General features: G+C 43.8%; 1 protein-coding gene across 4 annotated transcripts in view; it reads left to right on the top strand.

Moving 5' to 3' along the window:
* LOC110520150 (dedicator of cytokinesis protein 9) overlaps positions 1-12242 on the top strand; it is a 122912-nt gene that overhangs the window by 81649 nt on the left and 29021 nt on the right. For all 4 annotated transcript variants that reach the window (XM_036974532.2, XM_036974525.2, XM_036974524.2 and 1 more), the window contains exons 8-11: positions 8922-9096; positions 10241-10293; positions 10863-10937; positions 11027-11167. In XM_036974532.2, the coding sequence (XP_036830427.2) occupies positions 8922-9096; positions 10241-10293; positions 10863-10937; positions 11027-11167 (444 nt within the window). The remainder of the gene's footprint in view (positions 1-8921; positions 9097-10240; positions 10294-10862; positions 10938-11026; positions 11168-12242) is intronic.

Genomic DNA, 12242 nt, shown 5'->3' with positions numbered 1-12242 from the left:
AAATCGGTTTGGGAGAACTTTACTGGCCTGCACAGAGCCTTGACCTCTACCCCATTGAACACCTTTGGGATGAATTGGAACTCTGACTGCAAGCCAAGCCTAATTGCTCAACATCAGTGCCCAAACTCACTAATGCTCTTGTGGCTGAATGGAAGCAAGTCCCCGGAGCAATGTTCCAACATCTAGTGGAAAGCCTTTCAAGAAGAGTGGAGGCGGTTATAGCAGCGAAGGGGGGACCAACTCCATTTAATGCCCATGATTTTGGAATGAGATATTTGACAAGGTGTCCACATACTTCTGGTCATGTTGTGTATCAGAGAGGAGTGGAGAGCTTGGCTTGGGCCTCCTGCCCTACAAAAGGGCCTTTTATGTGACCAGACGAGAGGGAGGGTCCCTTGAGAAGGGTGTGTTTGTGTGTACTTGGTCTGAAGGGGAGTGGAAGTTGGAGAGGTTACTTGAGCATACCTACCCTCCCATGTTCTATCATTGTCCCCCTCGCACACACACTAAAGGGGCCACTAAGATAATAATCCACCTGGGTTCTGTCCAGTTGGAGGGGAAACCTAGTTGATTCCCTGTTTCATGTCTCCACAGAAAGGGAGGGAAGTTTCCGCCTGAGATGGCTCTAATATTGTACCACTTTGTCATCTTTATGATTGCAAAAGATTGATGACTTTTGTAACCTCTCAGTTATGATTCCCTGCCATTGGCAACAGTTCAGCCTCCTTAATATTCCTCTCAACATATACTGTAGGTATATATCTTTGTTATTGTCATTTTTGTTCAAATGTGTTGCACAGTGTATAGATTGTGGTGAACGCTTTCTCTTCTTCATCGACCATCTGAGGTTTTGAATGGTAGGTTTATGGCCTGTGCTCTACAACCATAACCAAGGTTGCTCAAAATATTGCTGTTTAAAAAATATATATTATGGCAACTTTTAATGTATAGAGTACCTTGCAAAAGTATTCAGACCACTTGCATTTCTTCAAATTTTATTGTGTTCCAAAGTGAGATTAAAATTGATTGAATTATTTTATGTTGTTGTCAACAATCAGTCAGAGTGGGAGAAAAAATACATTTAATTTATTTGATTCAATTAATACAAATTAAATAACTCAAACATTGTAGTTGCATAAGTATTCCGCTCCCTGAGTCAATGCATGTTAGAAACTCCTTTGGCATCAATTACAGCTGTGATTCTTCTTGGGCCTATAAGAGCTTTGCATACCTGGATTGTGCAATATTTGCACGTTATTATTTTCAAAATTCTTCAAGCTTGTCAAAATGTTGGATCATGGCTAGACGGCAATGTTCAAGTCTTGTCATAGGTTACAAGGAGATTTAAGTCTAAACTGTAACTTGGCCACAGGAATATTTACTGTCTTCTTGGTAAGCAATTCCATTGTAGATTTGGCCTTGTGTTTTAGGTTATTGTCCTGCTGAAAGGTGAATTCCTCTCCCAGTGTCTGGTAGAAAGCAGACTGACCTGGTTTTCCTGTAGGATTTTTCCTGTGCTTAGCTCCATTCCGTTTCTTTTTTATCTTTAAAATCTCCTAGTCCTTAACGATTACATCCATACCCATAACATGATGCAGCCACCAATATGATTGATAATATGAAGAGTGGTACTCACTATTGTGTTGTTGGATTTGTCTCAAACATAACACGTTGTATTCAGGGCAAAAGGTTAATTGCTTTGCCACGTTAATAGCAATATTACTTTGGTGCCTTGTTGCAAACAGGATGCATGTTTAGGAATATGTTTTATTCTGTGCAGGCTTCCTTTTCACTTTGGTAATTAGGTTAGTATACTAGGCATAACTACAATGGTGTTGATCCATCCTCAGTTTTCTCCTATCACAGCCATTAAACTCTAACTCTTTTAAAGTCACTCTTGGCCTCATGATGAAATCCCTAAGTGGTTTCCTTTCTCTCCGGCCACTGAGTTAGGAAGGACACCTGTGTCTTTGTAATGACTGGGTGTATTAGTGCATCATCCAAAGTATAACTAATAACTTCACCATGCTCAAAGGGATATTCAATGTAAGCTTTTTTATTTATTTTTAAACCTATCTACCAATAGATGCCCTTCTTTGTGAGACATTCGAAAACCTCCTTGGTCTTTGTGGTTCAATCTGTGTTTGAAGTTCATATCTGTATGTGTGGGGTACATAGATGAGGTAGTCATAAAAAATGTTAAACACATTTATTACACACAGACTGAGTCCATGCAACTTATTATGTGACTTGTTAAGGACATTTTTACTCCTGAACTTTTTTTGACCTTTCACCTTTTCATTTGTAAGAAGGCCAAAAAAACATAATTCCACTTTGACGTTATTGGGTATTGTGTGTAGGCCAGTGACAAAACATCTAATTGTAATCCATTTTAAATTCAGGCTGTAACACAGCAAAATGTGGGAAAGGTGGAGGGGTGTGAATACTTTCTGAAACCACTGTATGTACAGTAGGGTTGCGCATTTTGTGGTATATTCAGAGGTGGAAACCTTCCGGTGGTATTAATGGGAATAATTGGGAATTTAATGGAAATATATGCCTATTAATACCATTTAAATGTAGATGTTTTATTGCATTGGATATATTTACCATATCATATAGAGACAGAAACATACACCTTTCCTTTATAAATAGATAGCAAATAATATAATGGCAAATTATTAAATCCTTCCAATATACATTTTTAAAAACAACTTAGTTACGAATTGAACTTTAATTAAATGAGTTGAATCTTCACATGGGATGATTTCACTGAACAACAAAAGAAAGGGAATATTGAATGATACCCAATGATCCATCGCATCTCCCAAAAACGTTTTAAACATACATCTGTAAAATGATAGTCTAGAAACTAAAGCTTAGGTTGTCTTCCTCTCAGGCTTCCATGTCTTCTCCCTTGACCTCCTCAATGTCCACCTCTTGAACATCAGACTCTGATGCCTCATATTCACTGTCACTTTCCAACCGAGAATGTCTCGTTGTCAGGCTCAAAAAGCCTCATTTTTCCAGATGGCCACCAATTTTTCAACCCCTGTAATGGTCAGCCTGTTGCGTGCTTTGGTGTGTGTGTTCCCAAACAAGGACCAGTTGCACTCTGAGGTGGCTGATGTTGGTGGGATTTGGAGGATGATGGAGACAACACGGAAACAAAGTCAGATCCACAAAGTCCCTTCCACCAGGTGGCTGATGAGATATGTTCACACGACTGCCATATTGCATCTCCATCCCAATGATTTAGTTAATTAATCCTTGCCCACGAACATTCAACCACCCATCAGAGATGATTGCAATACAGTCTGCTTTCTCTATGATTTGCTTGACCTTCACTTGAACTCTGTTGAACTCTGCATCCAGCAAATTAGTAGATAAAGCATGTCTGGTTGGAGGGGTGTATGCTGGGCAAAGAATATTCAGAAATCTCTTCCAATACACATTGCCTGTGAGCATCAGATGTGAACCAGTTGCATACGCAACTCGAGCAAGACATTCATCAGCATTTTTCTGACTATGTTCCTCTATTGAGTCAAAAAAACTTCTGATTCCTGGAGGACCATGAGCTGTTGCTATCGATAAGATGTCTCATTCATCATTTACACCTCTAATAGAAGTAGAGGGACTTTTGTCAGAGGCTTGTTGTGAGCTCTGAGGGAACTTTATGCACTTGGCCAGATGATTCTGCATCTTTGTTGCATTCTTCACATATGATTTGACACAGTATTTGCAAATGTACACAGCTTTTCCTTCTACATTAGCTGCAGTGAAATGTCTCCACACATCAGTAGTGCCCGTGGCATTTTCCTGTAAAGATTAGAAAACAAATCAAATCAAATGTATTTATATAGCCCTTCGTACATCAGCTGATATCTCAAAGTGCTGTACAGAAACCCAGCCTAAAACCCCAAACAGCAAGCAATGCAGGTGTAGAAGCACGGTGGCTAGGAAAAACTCCCTAGAAAGGCCAAAACCTAGGAAGAAACCTAGAGAGGAACCAGGCTATGTGGGGTGGCCAGTCCTGTTCTGGCTGTGCCGGGTGGAGATTATAACATAACATGGCCAAGATGTTCAAATGTTCATAAATGACCAGCATGGTCGAATAATAATAAGGCAGAACAGTTGAAACTGGAGCAGCAGCACGGCCAGGTGGACTGGGGACAGCAAGGAGCCATCATGTCAGGTAGTCCTGGGGCACGGTCCTAGGGCTCAGGTCCTCCGAGAGAGAAAGAAAGAGAGAAAGAAAGAATTAGAGAGAGCACATGTGGGGTGGCCAGTCCTGTTCTGGCTGTGCCGGGTGGAGATTATAACAGAACATGGCCAAGATGTTCAAATGTTCATAAATGACCAGCATGGTCGAATAATAATAAGGCAGAACAGTTGAAACTGGAGCAGCAGCACAGCCAGGTGGACTGGGGACAGCAAGGAGTCATCATGTCAGGTAGTCCTGGGGCATGGTCCTAGGGCTCAGGTCCTCCGAGAGAGAGAGAGAGGAAGAGAGAAAAAGAGAATTAGAGAAAGCACACTTAAATTCACACAGGACACCGAATAGGACAGGGGAAGTACTCCAGATATAACAAACTGACCCTACCCCCCCGACACAAACTACTGCAGCATAAATACTGGAGGCTGAGACAGGAGGGGTCAGGAGACACTGTGGCCCCATCCAAGGACACCCCCGGACAGGGCCAAACAGGAAGGATATAACCCCACCCACTTTGCCAAAGCACAGCCCCCACACCACTAAAGGGATATCTTCAACCACCAACTTACCATCCTGAGACAAGGCTGAGTATAGCCCACAAAGATCTCCGCCATGGCACAACCCACTGGGGGGCGCCAACCCAGACAGGATGACCACATCAGTGAATCAACCCACTCAGGTGACGCACCTGAGTGAGTAAAAAAACAACACATACAATTCCATGTACAAATAAATAGTTAAGCAGTTAGATTAAACAACTCATTTGTAAGATACATTTTTTGGTGGGATTTGGAGGATGATGGAGGTGGCTGATGAGACTAACTAGCAGATTGTAAACAAGTTAGATATGATTTCAACACACTTTGTTGCAGGCTACTATTTACTAGTAAACAAAAAATTATGTATGTCATATAAAATATACTCACCCCACCCAGTATTGTAATCAAAACTTACCAGAAAGCATGTAGTCCTTGGCTCAGACAGTGTAGTAGTGTGGGCACAATAGCATCTTGTTAGTGTGCAAGATCTTGAGAATCAGCTTTACATGTGATGGAAGAATGCACTGTGCATGCAGAGGGTTGCAATTCCATTGAATTGGGTATAGTTTAACCAAAATATGCCACAAAAAAGGTTCACTGTTATAAGCTAACTTAGTTGATGAATTTAAGCAAAATTCCCCAAATTCCATGGCTTAACTTCCCATGGAAAATTTCTGCCAATATTCTGGAAATTTACCGGAAAGTTTCTGACCCTTTGCAACCCTAATGTACGGTACGTACGTATGTATCCGAAAGCGGGTCAAGCTAGCTAACTTTAGCCAACCAGATGTGTCCCTCCACAAAGTAAACAAAGATGGTGGTGCCTTTGCCTCCGTAAAAACAAAAGTAGTTTGGTCAATTCTGTTTCCTGTCAGTTGTCTATGTATGCAATCAACTCCACTCTGGACAGTTCTGTGTTTGATTTTTTCGGAGGTTTCGCGTTATATGGGCAAGATAATATTCCTCATTGTAAACCACAACAGCTGGTCTTGGGATCTGCTCTTGATTAACTCTGCAATTATTGGCATATGGAGTGACGTCATACTCCCCCTCTGGCCCCAAGTTTCGTTCAGCACGCTTTGCCCTGCTCTTTTATGATAGGCCAACACACATGAACAGGAATACATACACACGCGCACACACAAACTTATTGAGGCTGTCCAGCTGCCTGCCGGCCATCTCTCTGAAGGAGCCTCTCCCACTAGGAGGATCTCAGATCTCAGGTCTGGTGTCCTGTCTCCAGCCATTCTCTTACACCCCCATCATAATCCTTCCCATCCCAGTGCTGCTCAAACTTTCCATGATGAGAGAACCAGAGGATGCTTCCAAGATCCTCATCTCCCTCTGCGTAATGTATGGAGTTGAGTTACCAAGGCTTTGTGTTCTAAACCAGTGGTTTAAATTACTTAAGTAATACTTTAAAGTATTACTTATGTTGTTTTTTTTGTGATATCTGTACTTTACTTTTTATATTTTTGACAACTTTTACTTCACTACACCCCCCCCCCCCCCCCCCCCCCAAAAAAAAGTACTTTTTACGCCATATACATTTTCCCTGACAGCCAAAAGTATTTGTTACATTTTGAATGCTTTGAAGGAGAGGAAAATGGTCAAATTCACACACTTATCAAGAGAACATCCCTGGTCATCCCTACTGCCTCTGAGCTGGCGGACTAAACACATGCTTTGTTTGCAAATGAGTGTTGGAGTGTGCCCCTGGCTGTCCATTAATTTAAAAAACAAGACATTTGTGCCGTCTTTTACTTTTGATACTTAAGTCAATTTTAGCAATTACATTTACTTTTGATGCGTAAGTATATTTAAAATCAAATACTTTTAGACGTTTACTCAAGTAGTATTTTACTGGGTGACTTTTACTTGAGTCATTTTCTATTAAGGTATCTTTACTTTTACTGAAGTCTGACAAATGGGTGTTTTAAAAAAAAAATCCACCTCTGTCCTAAACACCAGGCCTGCATATTTCACTCATTTGCATCATTGGAGTCCTTGCTGCTTAAGGGTGAAGTTAAGGCAGTGGTATACAAAGTCAGGTCGTGGGGGGAACTGCAGTGGGCTAGCCAAAAAATGGGCCCATCTGAAATTCTGGTACAAAAAAAACATGGGGTCCCCGCTGAAAAAGTTTGAATAGCACTGCGTTAAGGATGGATTCACAACCTACAGACATTAATGTGGCTCAGTAGAGCGATTCTCTGCTCATATCTCGAAGTATAAAACTGTTACTCAATGTTAACGTGTTATTTTGAGAATATATAGAAAATGTCTTCCTCCTCTCTCTCTCTCTAATAACCCTGGTTATTAATCCCGTGGTGATGAATCCACTCTGGTCCCTATCCCAAACACCCCCGTATCTACTGTTTACTTTATTGGTCTTGAGCTAATGACCCTCCCTACCATCCTCCTCCCTCTTTGCAGGATGAAAGGCTCCTCCTTATTGTAATAATAACCATGGTGGCTGAAGCATGGCCTAATGTAATGCAGTGCTCTATCAGAACTCCCACGTGGGCCAACTCAGTCCATGATTTATTTAGGAATGTTCCGGCAATGTTTTTTTTTTTTTTGGGGGGGGGGGGGGGGGGGGGGGGGTGTTTACACAACAGCGGAATTACTGCACCTCAGCCTCCCTCACTTAGCTCTCCTGGACATTTTAAGTTAACTCCATAAGGATCAACGCCTGGATGCATACTCTAACATTACTCAACTACGGTGGTTAGTTTATGGCGGCTGACTGAATCACCAGCATCGGGAGGTTCTGAGGCCCACCTAAGGCGGTGACATCACTCTGGCTGGCTGATTTTGGGGGTCGTAGGTCAACTCCACAGCTCGGGCCCAGTGCTGCTGACTGACTCCCTCAGCAGACCCAGTCCCTTTTTATAAGAGCTCAGCTCCAGTCCTGGCAGCACCACGCTTTTTGTTGCGCATATGGAAATACTTTCTCTCTTCCACCCTGCTTCGCTGTGTGTTCTCTCTTCCACCCGGCTCCACTGTGTGTTCACTCTTACGCTGTGTGTTCACTCTTACGCTGTGTGTTCACTCTTCCACCCTGCTCCACTGTGTGTTCACTCTTCCACCCTGCTCCACTGTGTGTTCACTCTTCCACCCTGCTCCACTGTGTGTTCACTCTTCCACCCTGCTCCACTGTGTGTTCACTCTTCCACCCTGCTCCACTTTGTGTTCACTCTTCCACCCTGCTCCACTGTGTGTTCACTCTTCCACCCTGCTCCACTGTGTGTTCACTCTTCCACCCTGCTCCACTGTGTGTTCACTCTTCCACCCTGCTCCACTGTGTGTTCACTCTTCCACCCTGCTCCACTGTGTGTTCACTCTTCCACCCTGCTCCACTGTGTGTTCACTCTTACGCTGTGTGTTCACTCTTACGCCCTGCTCCACTGTGTGTTCACTCTTACGCCCTGCTCCACTGTGTGTTCACTCTTACGCTGTGTGTTCACTCTTACGCCCTGCTCCACTGTGTGTTCACTCTTACGCCCTGCTCCACTGTGTGTTCACTCTTACGCCCTGCTCCACTGTGTGTTCACTCTTACGCTGTGTGTTCACTCTTCCACCCTACTCCTCCATGTCTCTTTTTAACTATCACAAAGAAACACTTTTTAAGGCTTTCGTAAATATAGGATTTATGGACGATGATGCTATCGTTGTCAAATATATACACATACCAGTTTGACTGTTTCCTCGTATTGTCTTACCCTAGTGTGTGACTAGATGAAATGTGCAATGAGGGAGAGGATAGGAGTTGTTTTCAGTAACGCTTTCTTCAAGAAATAAATCAGAAAACTAACAGGAGCTGCCTTCTGGTGACCTGACTAAATATTGGAAGTTAACTTGGGACGGTGGATCGGAACGTTTGATTCACAGTTGGGTATTTTGTTTTTCGACTGTAAGAAACACAGGCACCCTCGACCTGCACACACTGTCATCGTCCTCTTTTCAAAAAGTCAGCACAACTGATGTTGTTTTGTGTGATGCTACGGCTTAGTTTTTTTTTAATGAAGAGCACGTCCCTCGGTATTTGTAGTTGACCCTTGCTCTCTAATCAAACTGTTGCTATCCCTTAGCACCTTCCACTCCAGCGCTACATAGACAGTGATGGTCTCACCGAGTTTCCTCCCCCTCTGTGTGTCTGTCTGCAGAATAACAAGGTGCGGCGCTTTGCCTTTGAGCTGAAGATGCAGGACAAGAGCACGTACCTGCTGGCTGCAGACAGCGAGGGAGAGATGGAGGACTGGATCAGCACTCTCAACAAGATCCTCCACAGCAGCTTCGAGATCGCCATGCAGGAGAAGCGGAACGGGGACATCCACGATGGTGTGTTTGTGTGCTGTGTCTGTGTGCGTGCATGCTCACGTGGGTTCATGGGATGGGAGGTAATGAGAGACATAGACGGGCATTAGATTTCCTTGTGAATTCTGTTTAAAACACCATCCACCTACAAAACCCCTAGTACAAGGATACTGTGCTTCTCATAGTGCCAGTAAAAGAAAGAAAACATCCCAGGGTTCACTGCAGTACACTTATCCGCCTGTCGGGGAAAGGAATGTGTAAATAAGGTGTACTTAGGCCTGTTCTACAGTCTGTAGTTTACAGTATGCCACAGAGAAGAGGATGTCTTTGGCCTGCACCCTTTAATCACACTCCCATGTAAATAACCCTGTTTTAGCGTATTACATTTTTACATTTACGTCCTTAAGCAGACGCTCTTATCCAGAGGGACTTACAGAAGCAATTAGGGTTAAGTGCATCGCTCAAGGGCACATCGGCAGATTTCACCTAGTCAGCTCGGGGTTCGAACCAGCAACCTTTTGGTTACTTTCCCAACCTCTTAACCCCTAGGCTACCTGCCGCTCAAATTGATGGCGTAGGCACCACATTAATTGAGTGTTGTTGGCTCAGAGTAGTTTAACAACGCCTAGGAGGTAGTTCCGAGAGGACAGTGGTATAAATACATAGACTAGATCCTGTACAAGCTAATGCACAGCATTAGCATTCTTGTATGTCTATGTGGCACACAATACCAGTCAATCTGAACTCTGTGTTTACGCCCACACACCTCCCAGACGCCTCCTCCTCCTGGTCTGTGGTGGTGCTGTAGCTAGAGGGCCACCCAGGTTTTTAATACTCCCCTCCTGTCTGATCCCAGGCCTGAGCCAGGAGGAAAGAGCCATGTCTGCACAAAGAGCCCCGCTAATCTCAGTAACCCCTCAGCTTTTATTAATCACGCTCTCCTAGGGGGGAAACAACCCTGGTACCTCCAGGGGCTCTAGGATCTGATCTGAGGCCTACTCTGTTCTCAGGGCAGTCTAAGTCACTGTTTACTCTACTTAAGTGTTGGTAGCGTGCGATTTAAGGAAGAGGTGTGGTTAATGGAGTTGTAACCTATGAAATAGTGGATTTGTTGAACCATGTGATGGCTCTGTTTCCAGTGAATGCTCTGCACTCTTTTCTGTTGCAGATGATGAGCTGGGAAAGGCAGATGGTTCGTTGGGGAGTATGGACAGCTTTCAGGTAGGTCCTGTCTTTTCACTAATGCCCTGCCTCAAGCATAAGGGCCCTACAGGGCCTGTTCACATGAGACATAATGTAGTTGCACCATGAAATCACTTCACCATGGGAGGTAGGGAGCAGCCAGTCAGGCCTCTCAGAGGAGTGTAGCTGCCTCTACAAAAATATATTTATTTAGCTTTAACTCTGCTTGTGTTTAGATAAGCACCTCATTTCATTTTTTTATTTTTATATTCTCTATCTATGGTTAGACATACACAGACAGATGACAGCTCCCGCTGTTTGAAAAGTGGCCAAGGAAAAGGAGTGGAACCAAAATCGAATAAGTTCCTATAGAGAAAAGCTACAGTATGAGATTTCCATGGCCATTTGCTGAAGTACTCAGTGCTTGTGCAGACTTCAACGGCTGGGGTTTCCAGGAACAGCCTGGGCTCTGAGGTGGACATCTGACTGTCTCCTAGGAGCACATGTCCATGTGTCAGCCCTGAAGAACAGTCTGCATTTCTCAAATGATAAAAGCAGTTCAATTTGAAAACCTTTTGCTTAAGGAGGTTTCAATTTCTTGTCCCCAGAGTGCAAGAGATATTGAATCGAAAATGAGGAACGAGACCAGATTGAAACTGTTCACCTTGGACCCTGACACACAGGTTAGTAACTATCAAGTCTCCCAAAAGGTATTTCACAATCCCTCCCAGCTCCAAATGTTGATTCAAAATCCCTTTTTTTGTATCTTTAGAAACTTGACTTCTCAGGGATTGAGCCTGATATAAAGCAGTTTGAAGAGAAGTTTGGAAAGCGCATTTTGGTGAACTGCAATGACCTGGCCTTCAACCTGCAAAGCTGTGTAGCGGAGAATGAGGAGGGACCAACAACAAACGTAAGCCAGATGTCCTATTCAGAGTCCTCAATGAGTCAGTGCTCAATGTGTACAGTCAGTGTGTTATCATCGTAGTGTATAGTATCTGCTCTGGAGAATGGTTTAGAGAGCAAAAGAGAGGGGTGGAGGGATCACATCTCTAGCCTATGTCATCACTGCTGTTTGTCTTTGTCAAGAGGGAGCACTGGGTTGGCATAGTAACCAGCCGAGAGCCACGGTAATGAAGGAAGGCGCTGTCTAATGGAGGGCAGTTTCCTGCTGTCACAAACAGCAGGCTGTCTAGTGCCAAGAGAACATGTCAACCTGTTCAGAGAAACACAGACCTGACAGATACAGACCTGACAGATACAGACCTGACAGATACAGAGATAGACCTGACAGATACAGACCTGACAGATACAGAGATAGACCTGACCGATACTGACCTGACAGATACACAGATACAGACCAGACAGATATACAGACCAGACAGATACACAAATACAGACCAGACAGATACACAGATACAGACCAGACAGATACACAGGCACAGACGTGAAGGGTACAGACCTGACAGATACACAGATACAGACCTGACAGATGCACAGGTACAGCAGATACAGACCTGACAGATACAGACCTGACAGATACAGACCTGACAGATACAGACCTGACAGATACAGACCTGACAGATACACAGGTACAGACTTGACAGATACAGACCTGACAGATACACAGGTACAGACTTGACAGATACAGACCTGACAGATACACAGGTACAGACCTGACAGATACACAGATACAGACCTGACGGGTACACAGATACAGATACAGACCTGGCGGATACAGATACAGACCTGGCGGATACAGATACAGACCTGACGGATACACAGATACAGACCTGACGGATACACAGATACAGACCTGACGGATACACAGATACAGACCTGACGGATACAGACCTGGCAGATACAGATACAGACCTGACGGATACACAGATACAGACCTGACGGATACACAGATACAGACCTGACGGATACAGACCTGGCAGATACAGACCTGACGGATACACAGATACAGACCTGACGGATACACA

This window comes from Oncorhynchus mykiss, chromosome 3, assembly GCF_057628025.1.
Source record: "Oncorhynchus mykiss isolate SJ-2025 chromosome 3, ASM5762802v1, whole genome shotgun sequence".
Taxonomy (NCBI): domain Eukaryota; kingdom Metazoa; phylum Chordata; class Actinopteri; order Salmoniformes; family Salmonidae; genus Oncorhynchus; species Oncorhynchus mykiss.
This window is presented reverse-complemented; position numbering and strand designations above follow the sequence as displayed.